Source organism: Rhinichthys klamathensis, unplaced genomic scaffold (assembly GCF_029890125.1).
Source record: "Rhinichthys klamathensis goyatoka isolate OS25496 unplaced genomic scaffold, OSU_Roscu_1.1 h1tg000781l_1, whole genome shotgun sequence".
In the NCBI taxonomy this organism is placed as follows: Eukaryota; Metazoa; Chordata; class Actinopteri; order Cypriniformes; family Leuciscidae; genus Rhinichthys; species Rhinichthys klamathensis.
In genome coordinates this window covers 999,047-1,020,396 of record NW_026607178.1, presented here as the reverse complement: position 1 = coordinate 1,020,396, position 21,350 = coordinate 999,047, and the positions used below count along the sequence as shown (strand labels likewise).

Below are 21,350 nucleotides of genomic sequence, written 5' to 3'. Positions count from 1 at the left end.
ATGCACCTTTCACACAGTCCGGACACCAGCTCTTGCCCTGGCCATCTTTATCTCCAGAGAAATAAGCGAATATCTCTTTTCCTTTTCTTTCAGACACAGCTTTAGAAAATTCTTCGTACCCATGAACACCAACCTCCTCGTATTTAGTCATGATGATTTATTTAGTGTTATTTAGTGTTTCAATGACTCTGGTTGCAGAAAGCTGACCAATCTGTGCATAGATTGAGAAGAGTGTGTAAAACTTCCGATACATAGACCCTAGTGTGTGAAGTATGACGGAACGAGCTTTTGCTAAAATAAGAGTCGAATATTTTAAAATAAAAGTCGATCAAGCTTGATTATTTCAATTCATTTTCAGCACAATTATAATTAAAATATTATTTATAAATTATTATATACTAAATCTATTCGCTTTCTTTCATTTAAAGCATGAATCACATTATGTCATCTACCACAATAGTCTAGTTTCATTAGGCCGAAAAAATCGAGTTTTCATCCATTTAATTTAAGGTTAAATGTAAAACTTCAATCTAATTGTTATATAAGCATATCAATATATTGCAGATATGCTCACTGAATATAAACCTAACAGATCATCACCCAGATCAGGATCACATCAGCTAGAAATACCAAGGGTTCACTCTAAGCATGGAGAGTCTGCTTTTAGCTATTATGCCAGCCGCTGCTGGAAACAGCTTCCAGCTACCATCAGATGTGCTCCTACATTAGTAACATTCATCCAGACTCAAAACACATCTGTTTAGCTATGCATTTACTGAATGAGCACTGTGCCACTGTTCGTCCGACTGTTTTCACTGTACTGTATTTTATTTTTTTATTCTAAACTGTTTTAATTATTCTTATTTGTTTTGATTACTTTAATTTCTTCTATGTAAAGCACTTTGAATTACCATTGTGTATGAAATGTGCCATATAAATAAACTTGCCTTGCCTTATATGTAAGTAGCCTACATAGTAAGTGAAAACAGATGTAAAACACACGCACGCACACACACACACACACACACAGTAGTAGCCTACAGTAAGTTGTTTTCCTCATCGGGGCCAAAAAAATTACCCTTAATGTAGGGTTTACCCGGCCACACACACGGTCAAAAGTTTGGAAAAATTACTATTTTAAATGTTTAAAACTTCAATCTAATTGTTATATGTAAGTAGCCTACATATTAAGTGAAATCAGATGTAAAACACACACACACACGACACACGCAGTAGTAGCCTACAGTAAGCTGTTTTCCTCATCGGGACCAAAAAATTTACCCATAATGTAGGGTTTACCCGGCCACACACACACACACACACATGGTCAAAAGTTTGGAAACATTACTATTTTAAATGTTTTTGAAAGAAGTCTCTTATGCTCATCAATCCTGCATTTATTTGATCAAAAATACAGTAAAAAACTTAATATTGTGAAATATTACAATTTAAAATAATGTTTTTCTATTTGAATATAGCCTACTTTAAAATATAATTTTTTTCTGTGATGCAAAGCTAAAATTTTAAGCATCATTACTCCAGTCAAGTCAAGTCACCTTTATTTATATAGCGCTTTTTACAATACAGATTGTATCAAAGCAGCTTCACAGTGATAACATGAAAATAATACAACAAAGTTTGTTTCTAGAAGAAAATTGCATCATTGCATCATCGTCCACCTTAAGTAAGGCAGATCAATGATATAGTTGAATATTAAATGTCCCCAACTAAGCAAGCCAAAAGCCAAGGCAACAGTGGCAAGGAACCAAAACTCCATCAGGTGACAGACTGGAGAAAAAAAACCTTGGGAGAACCCAGACTCAGTCGGGGGGCCAGTTCTGGCCAACGAGCGAATAGTGTATGATTATGATCCAGGCAGCATTACAGGTCAGAAGTCAGATTGGATCAGAACATTCAGAGAAATAATCCAGTTCCATCTGGTTGGAAGTCGGAGTCATCACGCCGGTATGGAGACGAGTTTGTTGAGGATCAGTGCCGATGGCTGTCATGTCGATGAGGCCTTCACAGGGCTTATGAGCCTGGCACTTCAGGGATGCGTCATGGATGGCTCCAGGTGCAGGTCTACCATCTGATCTGGATACGGCCGGGATCCGGCTGACTTCAGTAAACAGGGAAGGGACTGGTTGACACTTCAGGACTGCGTTGTCATTGTGTCTAGGCGAAGGTCCTGCATCAGATCTGGATACGGCCTGGATCCGGCGGACTGCGGTAAACCTCGGATAAACAGAGAGACTAATATTAGCGTAGACGCCATCCTTCTTACGATGTAACAAGTACATCAGGATTTGTGGGGCGTGTTCCCAGTTCCAGCTGATCTAAACTATGCACCCTAAATTGAATTATAGAAGTCTATAATGTGTTATGTGTATGCTAGGCCAAAGAGATGTGTTTTTAGTCTAGATTTGAACTGACAGAGAGTGTGTCTGCTTCCCGGACAATGTTAGGAAGATTATTCCAAAGTTCTGGGTATTACCAACTGGCCGGTATTTTGAGATCGCAATAGACGTGAAGGACTATATAATGTGTTAAGAGCTCGCTCAAGTACTGGGGAGCTAAACCATTTAGTGATTTGTAAGTGATCATCAGCAATATTTAAAAATGTATACGATGTTTAATAGGGAGCCAATGCAGTGTTGACAGAACCGGGCTAATATGGTCAAACTTTACTCTAACTCTAGCTGCTGCATTTTGGACCAGCTGTAGTTTGTTTATTAAGCGTGCAGGGCAACCACCCATAATAGCATTACAATAATCTAGCCCTGATGTCATGAACCAATTGTTCTGCATTTTTCATTGAGAGCATATGACGCAATTTAGATATATTTTTAAGATGAAAAAATGCGGTTTTACAGATGCTAGACAAGTGACTTTCAAATAAAAGGTTGGTATCAAAGAGCACACCCAGGTTCCTAACCGACGACAAAGACTTGACAGAGCAGCCATCAAGATACGGAGTTAGACAGTATTCTAGATTATTACAAGAGGAAGTTTTTTGTCCAGTAATTAGAATCTCTGTTGTTGTTAGTCATCCAGTTTTTTATATCAGCTATGCATTCCGTTAATTTTGTGAATTGGTAAGTTTCATCAGGGTGTGAAGAAATATAGAGCTGCGTATCATCAGCATAACAGTGAAAACTAATGCCATGCTTCCAAATGATATCTCTCAAGGGTAGCATGTACAGAGTGAACAGCAACGGTCCTAGTACTGAGCCTTGTGGTATGCCATACTGAACTTATGATCGATAAGACATTTCTACATTTACTGCTACAAACTGATAATAAGTATGATTTAAACCATGCTAATGCATTTCCACTAATGCCAACATAATTTTCGAGTCTATTTAAAATAATGTTATGGTCGATGGTATCAAATGCAGCACTAAGATCGAGTAACACTAATAGAGAGATGCAACCACGATCGGATGATAAGAGCAAATCATTTGTGACTCTAATGAGAGCTGTCTCAGTACTATGGTACGGTCTAAATCCTGATTGAAAATTCTCGCAGATATCATTTCTTTCTAAAAAGGAACATACCTCAGTCTTCAGTGTGATCCTTCAGAAATAATTCTTATATGCTGATTTGATACTCAGTTATAATCAATGTTGGAAACAGTTGTGCTGCTTTATTTTTTATTTTTTGGAAACTGTGATACTTTTTTCATGATTCATTGATGAATAAAAAGTTAAAAAGAACGGAATTTATTCAAAATACAAATCTTTTCTAACAATAGAAATCTTTACTATCACTTTTCATCCATTTAACACATCCTTGCTGAATAAAAGTATTAATTTCTTTCAAGGAAAAAAAAAGGAAAAAACTACTGACCCCAAACATTTGAATAGTAGTGTATATTGTTACAAATATACACTACAACAAATTTCTATTTTAAATAAATGATTTCGTTAAATCTGCTAAAGCGGTGCGATTTTTCAAGGCAAGTTTAATAAGTCTAATGAACATGGGTTTTTGAATTTACATAATAAACAAGAAAATAAATGTAGGAGTAGAATATGGAGAACATGACATGTAAATTGCAAAATGACGTGATGCACATGACAATGTGGCTCTAAGGATGCAGGGCGTGTGTGAGCAGCACATCATTTTCCAACAGCAGGAGCAGGAATGGCTCGGTGGAACATTCAACATCTACTGTATGTCTTTGATTATAGAACAGTCAAATATGTGGCCACGCAGAATAAGAAAGTGGGACTCTTATACAGAATCTTTCAACTCACTGTCATTGGATATCTCATTGGGTAAGAGTTATTATTACTTAATGTAGTCTAACCCTAACAAAACCTTAGTTTTGCTTGGGGTAAAAATAAAAACATTTTATGTGATGATGCAAGCAATAGAAAAAAAAAATGTCTCTCTCTGTCTCTCTTATTTGAGCTTTTACTGTTTTGAGAGGCACATTTTAAACATGTTTTTGCTCAACAGGTGGGTATTTATTGAAAAGAAACAATACCAGGCAAAAGATGATACTGTCGAGAGTTCTGTGTTAACTAAAGTTAAAGGAGTTGCACGGGTCAACACAACAGATTTCAAATTATGGGGACCAGAGGACTATGTTTACCCAAAACAGGTCAGTCAAAACACACTGTCTGAAAAAGTTCTTATTAGTTCTGTGTCCGTTGTATGATTTACGATTTGCTTCATTAATTTGATTTAGGCCTTTTAATATTGTGGTTAATTTTGTTTCCAGGGTGAGGATTTTCTGTTTATAATAACCAATTTCATCGAGACGGCAAACCAAAAAATGGGCAACTGTTCAGAGGTAAAACTGATTTTAAGGGATTTTTGCAGGGCGTGTGTGAGCAGCACATCATTTTCCAACAGCAGGAGCAGGAATGGCTCGGTGGAACATTCAACATCTACTGTATGTCTTTGATTATAGAACAGTCAAATATGTGGCCACGCAGAATAAGAAAGTGGGACTCTTATACAGAATCTTTCAACTCACTGTCATTGGATATCTCATTGGGTAAGAGTTATTATTACTTAATGTAGTCTAACCCTAACAAAACCTTAGTTTTGCTTGGGGTAAAAATAAAAACATTTTATGTGATGATGCAAGCAATAGAAAAAAAAAATGTCTCTCTCTGTCTCTCTTATTTGAGCTTTTACTGTTTTGAGAGGCACATTTTAAACATGTTTTTGCTCAACAGGTGGGTATTTATTGAAAAGAAACAATACCAGGCAAAAGATGATACTGTCGAGAGTTCTGTGTTAACTAAAGTTAAAGGAGTTGCACGGGTCAACACAACAGATTTCAAATTATGGGGACCAGAGGACTATGTTTACCCAAAACAGGTCAGTCAAAACACACTGTCTGAAAAAGTTCTTATTAGTTCTGTGTCCGTTGTATGATTTACGATTTGCTTCATTAATTTGATTTAGGCCTTTTAATATTGTGGTTAATTTTGTTTCCAGGGTGAGGATTTTCTGTTTATAATAACCAATTTCATCGAGACGGCAAACCAAAAAATGGGCAACTGTTCAGAGGTAAAACTGATTTTAACAGTCAGTTTTCCTCACAAAGTCTGTTCCCCCTGTTTCGTGGACTGTCTAACCTAAGGGGAAACTTTCCAAGGGCAACAGACTTCGACACATCTGCACTTTCAACAACACTTTTAACACGTCAGCTGTTCCCTAAAAGACATTCGGGTTTTGTTTTAATTTTTTACAGTGACATATAGCTGTTAGCTATTCAGAGGTGGATGTACAGTAGCTATTCAGTGCAATCCTATTACTCTGTTAAGCTAATTAGTAACATCAGTAGCTGATTACAAATGGCTATCAAACTCTCCTTGCTACCTCAGATTTACATTTTCCGTTCAGGCCATTAACAGTGTTAAACCACTTAGGTTGTTTTTTATCAACTGATGTACGCCGATTATGGTTAGTAAAACACTAAAGTGCTTTTTAGCTGCTTCCCCATTTTAAACCACACTATTGATTTTATAGTCTTGCTGGTTTGGCGGTAATAATTTCAATGTCACCATTTCTTGTGTTATCAATCTAAGGTGCCATTTACACATGCATTTTTGGGTCAAAAGGGAATTTTATTTCCAGAATACAGTTGCGTATTTGGGCTTACTGTATATGTATTTGTGTCTGTCGAGGAGTTCAGAGACAAGTAACCCTCTTTTCCACCGCAATTGTGTTGTTATTCATGCGTGTGTTTGACTGAACCCACAAACTGACTGTAATTTTTTACCAGTCTATTTTTGACATCTGAAGTAATTTTATTCAGCATCTTTATGCCACAACAAGCTGCTTTTGATGCAACAGTAACATTTTTTATTTCATTCGGTGCATTTATGCGGAGATAAGATGGTAATTTGGTCCTTGAATAACGTAATGGGGAGTTTCATTTGAACGCTTGATCCGGACTCACTAATAAAGCCAGTCACTTATTTGTGGCCACATTGGCGTAAATGTGAAATCTACAGAAAGAGGCACAGAAAATCCCCAACCTTATACGTTTACACTGTCAGTCCAAATCCGATTATTTGTTTATTCGATTGTAATCTGATCTAAAATTATTGATGTCCACACTGTCACTGCATCCAAAATCGAATTCTTCCCTACTATATAGGCTAGCATGCGAAAAACAGTACACCAACAGTAGCCTACACCTAAAGTGCGCATTTAATGGACACTTTATCTGAGGCCACCGGTGGGGATTTATGAGTGGAGTTGAAGCGACACAAGCGATTTAATTCTGTACTTTCGTCTCCGCCAGTTTCAAAATATGTCTCGTTACATTGTCATTTTCTGCTCCTCTGGCACTTTGCAACAACACAACTTTGTTTCTGCAGCGAATTTCAGCATGTTTCCAATAACAACGTCTGACGTTTAGGCCTACATTTCACATGGAGAGAAAGTCACATTTACCACGTGGAATCCAATCAGATCAGTCAGACTGAAACAGATTTCCATAAATGCAATTTCCATAGGATTTCAAACCACATTTGAATGTAGCTCGAAACGGATTTGAACAAATCACATTTCATGTGATTTTTGGCCGTTCACACTTGCTAAATCTGATCGGATTTCAATTGGATATGCACAAAAATTTAATTTGGACTGATAGTCTGAACGTAGCTTTAGACCTTTGGGAAAATAAGCTCCTCACAAAATAAGTATGTTCAGTAGGTCTATATCTATTTATTGCTAACAGGAGGCTATATATCTTCTTTTAGAAATTATTACCCGATGCCAATTGCACTAAGGACGAAGACTGTATAGCAGAAGAGGCTGTCAGGGCTGGAAATGGTATAACGTTAAACTGCTTGATACTAAAGCTATGCTGACAAATAAATATGTGCCCTCCGTTTTTTTTTAAATATGTCAAAACCTACTAAAGTGCTTCATTTTCCCTAGGAATTAAGACTGGCCGTTGTTTGAAAACTCCTGAGCATTCTGATGGCATTTGTGAAATAAATGGCTGGTGTCCCACTGAAAAAGATCAGCAGCCGGAGTAAGAATATTTACTCTCACTCTTTTAAAATCCCATAATATCTTGAACCCAGACAGTGGATGGAAGCCTTTTCTACTCAAAGTATCCTTTTATTTTTAACTTAAGGCCGTGGTCATTTGTCAATCGGCGCTTCCAGTGTTATCCTCTTCATCCTCTTTCAGTGTCATCCTCTTCATCCTCTTCCAGTGTTATCCTCTTCATCCTCTTTCAGTGTCATCCTCTTCATCCTCTTCCAGTGTTATCCTCTTCATCCTCTTTCAGTGTCATCCTCTTCATCCTCTTCCAGTGTTATCCTCTTCATCCTCTTTCAGTGTCATCCTCTTCATCCTCTTCCAGTGTTATCCTCTTCCATTGTCATCCTCTTCATCCTCTACCAGTGTCATCCTCTTCATCCTCTTTCAGTGTCATCCTCTTCATCCTCTTCCAGTGTCATCCTCTTCATCCTCTTTCAGTGTTATCCTCTTCATCCTCTTTCAGTGTTATCCTCTTCATCCTCTTTCAGTGTTATCCTCTTCATCCTCTTCCAGTGTTATCCTCTTCATCCTCTTTCAGTGTCATCCTCTTCATCCTCTTCCAGTGTTATCCTCTTCATCCTCTTTCAGTGTTATCCTCTTCATCCTCTTTCAGTGTTATCCTCTTCATCCTCTTTCAGTGTTATCCTCTTCATCCTCTTCCAGTGTTATCCTCTTCATCCTCTTTCAGTGTTATCCTCTTCATCCTCTTTCAGTGTTATCCTCTTCATCCTCTTCCAGTGTTATCCTCTTCATCCTCTTTCAGTGTTATCCTCTTCATCCTCTTTCAGTGTTATCCTCTTCATCCTCTTTCAGTGTTATCCTCTTCATCCTCTACCAGTGTCATCCTCTTCATCCTCTACCAGTGTCATCCTCTTCATCCTCTTCCAGTGTTATCCTCTTCATCCTCTTCCAGTGTCATCCTCTTCATCCTCTTCCAGTGTCATCCTCTTCCAGTGTCATCCTCTTCATCCTCTTCCAGTGTTATCCTCTTCATCCTCTTTCAGTGTCATCCTCTTCATCCTCTTCCAGTGTTATCCTCTTCATCCTCTTCCAGTGTTATCCTCTTCATCCTCTTCCAGTGTTATCCTCTTCATCCTCTACCAGTGTCATCCTCTTCATCCTCTAACAGGGTCATCCTCTTCATCCTCTTCCAGTGTCATCCTCTTCATCCTCTTCCAGTGTCATCCTCTTCATCCTCTTCCAGTGTCATCCTCTTCATCTTCTTCCAGTGTCATCCTCTTCATCCTCTACCAGTGTCATCCTCTTCATCCTCTACCAGTGTCATCCTCTTCATCCTCTTCCAGTGTCATCCTCTTCATCCTCTACCAGTGTCATCCTCTTCATCTTCTTCCAGTGTCATCCTCTTCATCCTCTTCCAGTGTCATCCTCTTCATCTTCTTCCAGTGTCATCCTCTTCATCCTCTACCAGTGTCATCCTCTTCATCCTCTACCAGTGTCATCCTCTTCATCTTCTTCCAGTGTCATCCTCTTCATCCTATACCAGTGTCATCCTCTTCATCCTCTACCAGTGTCATCCTCTTCATCCTCTTCCAGTGTCATCCTCTTCATCTTCTTCCAGTGTCATCCTCTTCATCTTCTTCCAGTGTCATCCTCTTCATCTTCTACCAGTATCATCCTCTTCCAGTGTCATCCTCTTCATCCTCTACCAGTGTCATCCTCTTCATCCTCTACCAGTGTCATCCTCTTCATCCTCTACCAGTGTCATCCTCTTCATCTTCTTCCAGTGTCATCCTCTTCATCCTCTACCAGTGTCATCCTCTTCATCTTCTTCCAGTGTCATCCTCTTCATCTTCTTCCAGTGTCATCCTCTTCATCCTCTACCAGTGTCATCCTCTTCATCTTCTTCCAGTGTCATCCTCTTCATCTTCTTCCAGTGTCATCCTCTTCATCTTCTACCAGTGTCATCCTCTTCCAGTGTCATCCTCTTCATCCTCTACCAGTGTCATCCTCTTCATCCTCTACCAGTGTCATCCTCTTCATCCTCTACCAGTGTCATCCTCTTCATCCTCTTCCAGTGTCATCCTCTTCATCCTCTTCCAGTGTCATCCTCTTCATCCTCTTCCAGTGTCATCCTCTTCCCATCCTTTCCAGTGTTATCCTCTTCCCATCCTCTTCATCCTCTTCCAGTGTCATCCTCTACCAGTGTCATCCTCTTCATCCTCTTCCAGTGTCATCCTCTTCATCCTCTACCATTGTCATCCTCTTCCAGTGTTATCCTCTTTATCCTCTTCCAGTGTCATCCTCTTCATCCTCTTCCAGTGTCATCCTCTTCATCCTCTTTCAGTGTTATCCTCTTCATCCTCTACCATTGTCATCCTCTTCCAGTGTTATCCTCTTTATCCTCTTCCAGTGTCATCCTCTTCATCCTCTTCCAGTGTCATCCTCTTCATCCTCTTCCAGTGTCATCCTCTTCATCCTCTACCATTGTCATCCTCTTCCAGTGTTATCCTCTTTATCCTCTTCCAGTGTCATCCTCTTCATCCTCTTCCAGTGTCATCCTCTTCATCCTCTTCCAGTGTTATCCTCTTTATCCTCTTCCAGTGTCATCCTCTTCATCCTCTTCCAGTGTCATCCTCTTCCAGTGTTATCCTCTTTATCCTCTTCCAGTGTTGTCCTCTTCATCCTCTTCCAGTGTTGTCCTCTTCATCCTCTTCCAGTTTCATCCTCTTCATCCTCTTCCAGTGTTGTCCTCTTCATCCTCTTCCAGTTTTGTCCTATTCATCCTCTTTCAGTGTTGTCCTCTTCATCCTCTTCCAGTGTTATCCTCTTCATCCTCTTCCAGTGTTATCCTCTTCATCCTCTTCCAGTGTTATCCTCTTCAACCTCTTTCAGTGTTATCCTCTTCATCCTCTTTCAGTGTTATCCTCTTCATCCTCTTCCAATGTCATCCTTTTCATAATCTTTCAGTGTCATCCTCTTCATCCTCTTTCAGTGTCATCCTCTTCATCCTCTTCCAATGTCATCCTCTTCATCCTCTTTCAGTGTTATCCTCTTCATCCTCTTCCAATGTCATCCTTTTCATCCTCTTTCAGTGTCATCCTCTTCATCCTCTTTCAGTGTCATCCTCTTCATCCTCTTTCAGTGTTATCCTCTTCATCCTCTTCCACTGTCATCCTCTTCATCCTCTTCCAGTGTCATCCTCTTCATCCTCTTCCAATGTCATCCTCTTCCCATCCTTTTCCAGTGTTATCCTCTTCCCATCCTCTTCATCCTCTTCCAGTGTCATCCTCTTCCCATCCTTTTCCAGTGTTATCCTCTTCCCATCCTCTTCATCCTCTTCCAATGTCATCCTCTTCCCATCCTTTTCCAGTGTTATCCTCTTCCCATCCTCTTCATCCTCTTCCAGTGTCATCCTCTTCCCATCCTTTTCCAGTGTTATCCTCTTCCCATCCTCTTCATCCTCTTTCCATCCTCTTCATCCTCTTCCAGTGTCGTCCTCTTCCCATCCTTTTCCAGTGTCATCCTCTTCCCATCCTCTTCATCCTCTTCCCATCCTCTTCCCATCCTTTTCCAGTGTTATCCTCTTCCCATCCTCTTCATCCTCTTCCAGTGTCATTCTCTTCATCCTCTTCCAGTGTCATCCTCTTAATCCTCTTCCAGTGTCATCCTCTTCCCATCCTTTTCCAGTGTTATCCTCTTCCCATCCTCTTCATCCTCTTCCAGTGTTATCCTTTTCATCCTCTTTCAGTGTCATCCTCTTTCAGTGTCATCCTCTTCCCATCCTTTTCCAGTGTTATCCTCTTCCCATCCTCTTCATCCTCTTCCCACCCTCTTCATCCTCTTCCAGTGTCATCCTCTTCCCATCCTTTTCCAGTGTTATCCTCTTCCCATCCTCTTTATCCTCTTCCAGTGTCATTCTCTTCCCATCCTTTTCCAGTGTTATCCTCTTCCCGTCCTCTTCATCCTCTTCCAGTGTCATCCTCTTAATCCTCTTCCAGTGTTATCCTCTTTCAGTGTCATCCTCTTCCCATCCTTTTCCAGTGTTATCCTCTTCCCATCCTCTTTATCCTCTTCCAGTGTCATCCTCTTCCCATCCTTTTCCAGTGTTATCCTCTTCCCATCCTCTTTCCATCCTCTTTATCCTCTTCCAGTGTCATTCTCTTCCATTCCTTTTCCAGTGTTATCCTCTTCCCATCCTCTTCATCCTCTTCCAGTGTCATCCTCTTAATCCTCTTCCAGTGTCATCCTCTTCCCATCCTTTTCCAGTGTTATCCTCTTCCCATCCTCTTCATCCTCTTCCAGTGTTATCCTCTTCATCCTCTTTCAGTGTCATCCTCTTTCAGTGTCATCCTCTTCCCATCCTTTTCCAGTGTTATCCTCTTCCCATCCTCTTCCCATCCTCTTCATCCTCTACCAGTGTCATCCTCTTCCCATCCTTTTCCAGTGTTATCCTCTTCCCATCCTCTTCATCCTCTTCCAGTGTCATCCTCTTCTCATCCTTTTCCAGTGTTATCCTCTTCCCATCCTCTTCATCCTCTTCCAGTGTCATCCTCTTCATCCTCTTCCAGTGTCATCCTCTTCATCCTCTTCCAGTGTCATCCTCTTCCCATCCTTTCCAGTGTCATCCTCTTCCCATCCTCTTCATCCTCTTCCAGTGTCATCCTCTTCCCATCCTTTTCCAGTGTTATCCTCTTCCCATCCTCTTCATCCTCATCCATTGTCATCCTCTTCATCCTCTTCCAGTGTCATCCTCTTTATCCTCTTTCAGTGTCATCCTCTTCCCATCCTTTCCATTGTTATCCTCTTCCCATCCTCTTCATCCTCTTCCAGTGTCATCCTCTTCATCCTCTACCAGTGTCATCCTCTTCCTCCTCTTCCAGTGTCATCCTCTTCATCCTCTACCAGTGTCATCCTCTTCCAGTGTTATCCTCTTCATCCTCTTCCAGTGTCATCCTCTTCATCTTCTTCCAGTGTCATCCTCTTCATCCTCTACCAGTGTCATCCTCTTCATCCTCTACCAGTGTCATCCTCTTCATCCTCTTCCAGTGTCATCCTCTTCATCCTCTACCAGTGTCATCCTCTTCATCTTCTTCCAGTGTCATCCTCTTCATCCTCTTCCAGTGTCATCCTCTTCATCTTCTTCCAGTGTCATCCTCTTCATCCTCTACCAGTGTCATCCTCTTCATCCTCTACCAGTGTCATCCTCTTCATCTTCTTCCAGTGTCATCCTCTTCATCCTATACCAGTGTCATCCTCTTCATCCTCTACCAGTGTCATCCTCTTCATCCTCTTCCAGTGTCATCCTCTTCATCTTCTTCCAGTGTCATCCTCTTCATCTTCTTCCAGTGTCATCCTCTTCATCTTCTACCAGTATCATCCTCTTCCAGTGTCATCCTCTTCATCCTCTACCAGTGTCATCCTCTTCATCCTCTACCAGTGTCATCCTCTTCATCCTCTACCAGTGTCATCCTCTTCATCTTCTTCCAGTGTCATCCTCTTCATCCTCTACCAGTGTCATCCTCTTCATCTTCTTCCAGTGTCATCCTCTTCATCCTCTACCAGTGTCATCCTCTTCATCTTCTTCCAGTGTCATCCTCTTCATCTTCTTCCAGTGTCATCCTCTTCATCTTCTACCAGTGTCATCCTCTTCCAGTGTCATCCTCTTCATCCTCTACCAGTGTCATCCTCTTCATCCTCTACCAGTGTCATCCTCTTCATCCTCTACCAGTGTCATCCTCTTCATCCTCTTCCAGTGTCATCCTCTTCATCCTCTTCCAGTGTCATCCTCTTCATCCTCTTCCAGTGTCATCCTCTTCATCCTCTTCCAGTGTCATCCTCTTCCCATCCTTTCCAGTGTTATCCTCTTCCCATCCTCTTCATCCTCTTCCAGTGTCATCCTCTACCAGTGTCATCCTCTTCATCCTCTTCCAGTGTCATCCTCTTCATCCTCTACCATTGTCATCCTCTTCCAGTGTTATCCTCTTTATCCTCTTCCAGTGTCATCCTCTTCATCCTCTTCCAGTGTCATCCTCTTCCAGTGTTATCCTCTTTATCCTCTTCCAGTGTTGTCCTCTTCATCCTCTTCCAGTGTTGTCCTCTTCATCCTCTTCCAGTTTCATCCTCTTCATCCTCTTCCAGTGTTGTCCTCTTCATCCTCTTCCAGTTTTGTCCTATTCATCCTCTTTCAGTGTTGTCCTCTTCATCCTCTTCCAGTGTTATCCTCTTCATCCTCTTCCAGTGTTATCCTCTTCATCCTCTTCCAGTGTTATCCTCTTCAACCTCTTTCAGTGTTATCCTCTTCATCCTCTTCCAATGTCATCCTTTTCATAATCTTTCAGTGTCATCCTCTTCATCCTCTTTCAGTGTCATCCTCTTCATCCTCTTCCAATGTCATCCTCTTCATCCTCTTTCAGTGTTATCCTCTTCATCCTCTTCCAATGTCATCCTTTTCATCCTCTTTCAGTGTCATCCTCTTCATCCTCTTTCAGTGTCATCCTCTTCATCCTCTTTCAGTGTTATCCTCTTCATCCTCTTCCACTGTCATCCTCTTCATCCTCTTCCAGTGTCATCCTCTTCATCCTCTTCCAATGTCATCCTCTTCCCATCCTTTTCCAGTGTTATCCTCTTCCCATCCTCTTCATCCTCTTCCAGTGTCATCCTCTTCCCATCCTTTTCCAGTGTTATCCTCTTCCCATCCTCTTCATCCTCTTTCCATCCTCTTCATCCTCTTCCAGTGTCGTCCTCTTCCCATCCTTTTCCAGTGTCATCCTCTTCCCATCCTCTTCATCCTCTTCCCATCCTCTTCCCATCCTTTTCCAGTGTTATCCTCTTCCCATCCTCTTCATCCTCTTCCAGTGTCATTCTCTTCATCCTCTTCCAGTGTCATCCTCTTAATCCTCTTCCAGTGTCATCCTCTTCCCATCCTTTTCCAGTGTTATCCTCTTCCCATCCTCTTCATCCTCTTCCAGTGTTATCCTTTTCATCCTCTTTCAGTGTCATCCTCTTTCAGTGTCATCCTCTTCCCATCCTTTTCCAGTGTTATCCTCTTCCCATCCTCTTCATCCTCTTCCCACCCTCTTCATCCTCTTCCAGTGTCATCCTCTTCCCATCCTTTTCCAGTGTTATCCTCTTCCCATCCTCTTTATCCTCTTCCAGTGTCATTCTCTTCCCATCCTTTTCCAGTGTTATCCTCTTCCCGTCCTCTTCATCCTCTTCCAGTGTCATCCTCTTAATCCTCTTCCAGTGTTATCCTCTTTCAGTGTCATCCTCTTCCCATCCTTTTCCAGTGTTATCCTCTTCCCATCCTCTTTATCCTCTTCCAGTGTCATCCTCTTCCCATCCTTTTCCAGTGTTATCCTCTTCCCATCCTCTTCATCCTCTTCCAGTGTTATCCTCTTCATCCTCTTTCAGTGTCATCCTCTTTCAGTGTCATCCTCTTCCCATCCTTTTCCAGTGTTATCCTCTTCCCATCCTCTTCCCATCCTCTTCATCCTCTACCAGTGTCATCCTCTTCCCATCCTTTTCCAGTGTTATCCTCTTCCCATCCTCTTTATCCTCTTCCAGTGTCATCCTCTTCCCATCCTTTTCCAGTGTTATCCTCTTCCCATCCTCTTCATCCTCTTCCATTGTCATCCTCTTCATCCTCTTCCAGTGTCATCCTCTTCATCCTCTTCCAGTGTCATCCTCTTCCCATCCTTTTCCAGTGTTATCCTCTTTCCATCTTCTTCATCCTTTTCCAGTGTCATTCTCTTCATCCTCTTCCATTGTCATCCTCTTCCCATCCTTTCCAGTGTTATCCTCTTCCCATCCTCTTCATCCTCTTCCAGTGATATCCTCTTCAACCTCTTTCAGTGTCATCCTCTTTCAGTGTCATCCTCTTCCCATCCTTTTCCAGTGTTATCCTCTTCCCATCCTCTTCATCCTCTTCCAGTGTCATCCTCTTCCCATCCTTTTCCAGTGTTATCCTCTTCCCATCCTCTTCCCATCCTTTTCCAGTGTTATCCTCTTCCCATCCTCTTCATCCTCTTCCAGTGTCATTCTCTTCATCCTCTTCCAGTGTCATCCTCTTAATCCTCTTCCAGTGTCATCCTCTTCCCATCCTTTTCCAGTGTTATCCTCTTCCCATCCTCTTCATCCTCTTTCAGTGTCATCCTCTTTCAGTGTCATCCTCTTCCCATCCTTTTACAGTGTTATCCTCTTCCCATCCTCTTCATCCTCTTCCAGTGTCATCCTCTTCCCATCCTTTTCCAGTGTTATCCTCTTCCCATCTTCTTTATCCTCTTCCAGTGTCATTCTCTTCCCATCCTTTTCCAGTGTTATCCTCTTCCCATCCTCTTCCAGTGTCATCCTCTTAATCCTCTTCCAGTGTCATCCTCTTCCCATCCTTTTCCAGTGTTATCCTCTTCCCGTCCTCTTCATCCTCTTCCAGTGTTATCCTCTTCATCCTCTTTCAGTGTCATCCTCTTTCAGTGTCATCCTCTTCTCATCCTTTTCCAGTGTTATCCCCTCCCCATCCTCTTCATCCTCTTCCCATCCTCTTCATCCTCTTCCAGTGTCATCCTCTTCCCATCCTTTTCCAGTGTTATCCTCTTCCCATCCTCTTTATCCTCTTCCAGTGTCATCTTCTTCCCATTCTTTTCCAGTGTTATCCTCTTCCCATCCTCTTTATCCTCTTCCAGTGTCATTCTCTTCCCATCCTTTTCCAGTGTTATCCTCTTCCCATCCTCTTCATCCTCTTCCAGTGTCATCCTCTTAATCCTCTTCCAGTGTCATCCTCTTCCCATCCTTTTCCAGTGTTATCCTCTTCCCATCCTCTTCATCCTCTTCCAGTGTTATCCTCTTCATCCTCTTTCAGTGTCATCCTCTTTCAGTGTCATCCTCTTTCAGTGTCATCCTCTTCCCATCCTTTTCCAGTGTTATCCTCTTCCCATCCTCTTCATCCTCTTCCCATCCTCTTCATCCTCTTCCAGTGTCATCCTCTTCCCATCCTTTTCCAGTGTTATCCTCTTCCCATCCTCTTTATCCTCTTCCAGTGTCATCCTCTTCATCCTCTTTCAGTGTCATCCTCTTCCCATCCTTTTCCAGTGTTATCCTCTTCCCATCCTCTTCATCCTCTTCCCATCCTCTTCATCCTCTTCCAGTGTCATCCTCTTCCCATCCTTTTCCAGTGTTATCCTCTTCCCATCTTCTTCATCCTCTTCCATTGTCATCCTCTTCATCCTCTTCCAGTGTCATCCTCTTCATCCTCTTCCAGTGTCATCCTCTTTCCATCCTTTTCCAGTGTTATCCTCTTCCCATCTTCTTCATCCTCTTCCAGTGTCATTCTCTTCATCCTCTTCCAGTGTCATCCTCTTCACATCCTTTCCAGTGTTATCCTCTTCCCATCCTCTTCATCCTCTTCCAGTGTCATCCTCTTCCCATCCTCTTCATCCTCTTCCAGTGTCATCCTCTTCCCATCCTTTTCCAGTGTTATCCTCTTCCCATCCTCTTCATCCTCTTCCAGTGTCATTCTCTTCCCATCCTTTTCCAAGGTTATCCTCTTCCCATCCTCTTCATCCTCTTCCAGTGTCATCCTCTTCATCCTCTTCCAGTGTCATCCTCTTCCCATCTTCTTCATCCTCTTCCAGTGCCATCCTCTTCCCATCCTCTTCATCCTCTTCCAGTGTCATCCTCTTCCCATCCTCTTCATCCTCTTCCAGTGTCATCCTCTTCCCATCCTCTTCATCTTCTTCCAGTGTCATCCTCTTCCCATCCTCTTCATCCTCTTCCAGTGTCATCCTCTTCATCCTCTTCCAGTGTCATCCTCTTCTCATCCTTTTCCAGTGTTATCCTCTTCCCATCCTCTTCATCCTCTTCCAGTGTCATCCTCTTCATCCTCTTCCAGTGTCATCCTCTTCATCCTCTTCCAGTGTCATCCTCTTCCCATCCTTTCCAGTGTCATCCTCTTCCCATCCTCTTCATCCTCTTCCAGTGTCATCCTCTTCCCATCCTTTTCCAGTGTTATCCTCTTCCCATCCTCTTCATCCTCATCCATTGTCATCCTCTTCATCCTCTTCCAGTGTCATCCTCTTTATCCTCTTTCAGTGTCATCCTCTTCCCATCCTTTCCATTGTTATCCTCTTCCCATCCTCTTCATCCTCTTCCAGTGTCATCCTCTTCATCCTCTACCAGTGTCATCCTCTTCCTCCTCTTCCAGTGTCATCCTCTTCATCCTCTACCAGTGTCATCCTCTTCCAGTGTTATCCTCTTTATCCTCTTCCAGTGTCATCCTCTTCATCCTCTTCCAGTGTCATCCTCTTCCCCCTCTTCCAGTGTCATCCTCTTCCAGTGTTATCCTCTTCATCCTCTTCCAGTGTTGTCCTCTTCATCCTCTTCCAGTGTTGTCCTCTTCATCCTCTTCCAGTGTCATCCTCTTCATCCTCTTCCAGTGTTGTCCTCTTCATCCTCTTCCAGTGTTGTCCTCTTCATCCTCTTCCAGTGTCATCCTCTTCATCCTCTTCCAGTGTTGTCCTCTTCATCCTCTTCCAGTGTTGTCCTCTTCATCCTCTTTCAGTGTTATCCTCTTCCCATCCTTTTCCAGTGTTATCCTCTTCCCATCCTCTTCATCCTCTTCCAGTGTCATCCTCTTCCCATCCTTTTCCAGTATTATCCTCTTTCCATCCTCTTCATCCTCTTCCAGTGTCATCCTCTTCCAGTGTCATCCTCTTCCCATCCTTTTCCAGTGTTATCCTCTTCCCATCCTCTTCATCCTCTTCCAGTGTCATCCTCTTCATCCTCTTCCAGTGTCATACTCTTCCCATCCTTTTCCAGTGTTATCCTCTTCCCATCCTCTTCATCCTCTTCCAGTGTCATCCTCTTCCCATCCTTTTCCAGTATTATCCTCTTTCCATCCTCTTCATCCTCTTCCAGTGTCATCCTCTTCATCCTCTTCCAGTGTCATCCTCTTCATCCTCTTCCAGTGTCATCCTCTTCATCCTCTTCCAGTGTCATCCTCTTCCAGTGTCATACTTTTCCAGTTATTTCTGTACAAAACAGCTCGTTATGCTGCTTTACATTGCAAACTGGTATTTCTTACCATATTATTTTAATGTATTGTCGTAATTATTAACACAATTTGTAGCGCAAATAGTTTATGTTTACTCCACTTATTCTCAATGCCCTGCACATTCATAGAAAATAGCTTACTTCCATGTTGCAAAAAACTGGCAGTGGGATTAAGTTTTTTTTTTTTTTTATTGGTCACACTGACACCCCAGTTTTTTTTTTTAAGTGAAGCCACTGTGGTGAGACAAGCTGAAAACTTTACCTTGTACATAAGGAACTTCATCAGATTTTCCAAGTTCAACTTCTCAAAGTAAGACACTCACTGATGCATTCATTAATAATGATTACAAACCCTGTCTATTTTTATGTCAAAACTATTTACTGAATAAAACACTATATACTATTACCACTCAATTATTTCAAATGTTTTTTTTTTTTTCTCAGATCAAATGTCAAATTAAACAGAAGTGGAAACCCATATTTAAAAACCTGCTTGTATGATGAAATTGTTAACCCGTACTGTCCTATATTTCGTCTGGGAGATATTGTAACCAAAACTGGACGTAGCTTTCAAGAAAGTGCCATATTGGTGAGAACACTGAAAGTGGGTTTAATGTGTGGCGGATTTGTAAAAAAAATTATTCATTAGACATTATGTGCTTATTATGCTGAATCTAACAATTTCATATAATGTCAGGGCGGTTCATTTGGGATTATGATTGATTGGTCCTGTGACCTTGATAAAGAAGACTCATATTGCAATCCTAAATACAGCTTTATGACTCTGGGCAGCAACACAACTGGATTTAACTTCAGGTACACTTATCAAGTGCTCTTTTTTTCTGCCCTTATGTTTCCTGTGAAAGTAAATGTTTGAAGAATAAATGAAAATGTATAAAAGTAGTTGTTATGCTCAAGATCTCCGATAACTGTCTTCTCAGATTTGCTGAGTATTCTATAGATGCAGGAGAAAGGCAAAGAACACTTTACAAAGTGTTTGGAATTCATTTACAAGTCATAGTGTTTGGAACGGTATGTGACTCAATGACAGCAATCCACAGGTGCTGTATATATAATTGTATATGTATAATTCTTTGCTTTTTTTAATCTTTTCCAGGCAAGAAAGTTTAGTATTATTAATACCATCATCAGCATAGCATCAGTTCTAGCTTTAATGACTACTGTAAGTAAATATTCAGATCGCTGTGATTTTTTTTGAGATAACATTATTACTTGGTCGTTGGCTTTATCTACACAAGGCCATTGTAACATATAACTCTGAAGCTGAGACATTATTTTAAATGAGCATTAATAACTTACAAGACCAAAATTCCAAGTCATAATGTTGTTATCATACATCATCCATTTTATATAAATGGCTGCTAACAAGATTGTTTTTCTCCAGGGTTCTTTCTTGTGTGACACCATACTACTGTGCATGATGAAGAATAGCCATTTTTACAGAGACTCAAAGTTTGAGAGAATAACAAAGTATGTAACAGAAGCGTGTTTGATAGAAATACCTGTGTTGTTTACTTTGATTTAAGAAAAATATCATTTGAGTAATGCATTATTCTCTTATTCTTTCATATATCAAATGTCATTAAATACATGTAATTGCATGCATTGATCATCTTTATTTTATATCTCCTTAGGAATGACAAAGAAAGTCCAGCAAAAAAGATGCCAGAGCGTCCGAAGAGAAAGTTCAGTTTATGAAATTTGCAATAATAGCAATGCATGTAGTGTGAAATATGAGGGAAGCGGTTTATATTAGCTGAAGTCTAGAATATGTTATTTATATAATATAATGTATTATGTATAAATACAATGACATATTCAGATTTATGTTTGTGTTGGACTTCCTTATGCTGTGTCTAATGGACAGCACCTGTAGAAACTTAATGCATATTTATTCATCAAGTTTTTTAATGTCTTGTTTTTTTAATGTCTTGTTTAATGACCATAAACTCTCAATGTTAAATTTGCCATGTATTGTAAATGAGGGAATTGCTGGTCCTTCACCACTTATTTTACACTAATACTATCAGCATCGAGCATAAATAATTAGCGTATGAGAGATGACTCAATACATTTATTGCATTAACTTCAGAAGGTTAATTATAGTCCATTATATTTATAATGGCATTTTAATATGATTTTAGTCATTAAACTCATTCAATGGATTAATCATGACTCATTTTTCTTTAAGTTGTAATTTTTTATCATAGTGGCCATTATACTAGAAATGTTCTACTACAATGAATCTGTTGCTGTATGATTTACTGTATGATGAATTAATCTAACAAACTAATAGTGTTGCACTAACTATTACTGCCACATTACATTTTAAAGTATACCAAAAAGAGTGTTGTTGCTACACAAAGTTACCAGAAGAGGTCACACAACACTAAATTAGCTTGAAATTATTTTTAAATAATTTCCCCCGAGTGTTTACATACTTTACATGATAAAACAGAATAATTTTAAAGAGAAACAAAATTTGATATCCTGATAAAACATGACATTTCGTTCCTTCCAACCCCAATCCATCTCTCCGCCCATCCATCTTATATTTACTACTATAGGCCTATGTATCTATTAAATGTGTCATTTAAATAAAATTGAAAAATAACTAACAAATCACAGATTCTTGATTTTAATGTATTCTACAAAATCCCAAATTTTCATGATTTAGGGTTTTACATTTGCTAGTGTTAGTGTTCTTGTGGGCTCAATAATAATCTTGTCAAAAGGGTTTAGCAGTGTCTACCGTGTGCAGAAAAACACTTTATTTTTACATGCATTACCACCCACAGAA

At 40.8% G+C, this 21,350-nt stretch overlaps 3 protein-coding genes across 4 annotated transcripts in view; 2 read left to right on the top strand and 1 right to left on the bottom strand.

Moving 5' to 3' along the window:
* Nucleotides 1–182, bottom strand: part of txndc17 (thioredoxin domain containing 17) — a 78,428-nt gene extending 78,246 nt beyond the window's left edge. For both annotated transcript variants that reach the window (XR_008805833.1, XM_056243122.1), the window contains exon 1: nucleotides 7–182. Coding sequence is in view for 1 of the 2 variants with exons in the window: in XM_056243122.1 (XP_056099097.1) it covers nucleotides 7–151 (145 nt within the window). In the remaining variant the exon portion in view is untranslated. The remainder of the gene's footprint in view (nucleotides 1–6) is intronic.
* A 3,915-nt stretch (nucleotides 183–4,097) lies between these two features.
* On the top strand, nucleotides 4,098–4,802 carry LOC130077844 (P2X purinoceptor 5-like; the record flags this gene model as incomplete). Its single annotated transcript, XM_056243201.1, has 3 exons — nucleotides 4,098–4,281; nucleotides 4,466–4,610; nucleotides 4,731–4,802. Coding segments are annotated over exons 1-3 (351 nt in total), but the record flags the coding sequence as incomplete, so codon positions are not given.
* A 32-nt stretch (nucleotides 4,803–4,834) lies between these two features.
* LOC130077817 (P2X purinoceptor 5-like) lies at nucleotides 4,835–20,324 on the top strand. The gene is made up of 12 exons (XM_056243154.1): nucleotides 4,835–5,009; nucleotides 5,194–5,338; nucleotides 5,459–5,530; nucleotides 7,234–7,306; nucleotides 7,415–7,511; nucleotides 18,756–18,839; nucleotides 18,974–19,118; nucleotides 19,227–19,345; nucleotides 19,471–19,561; nucleotides 19,647–19,712; nucleotides 19,935–20,020; nucleotides 20,185–20,324. Exons 1-12 carry the CDS (start codon nucleotides 4,876–4,878, stop codon nucleotides 20,246–20,248), a joined length of 1,176 nt encoding a protein of 391 aa, XP_056099129.1. The 5' UTR covers nucleotides 4,835–4,875; the 3' UTR covers nucleotides 20,249–20,324.
* Nucleotides 20,325–21,350: the final 1,026 nt, after the last annotated feature.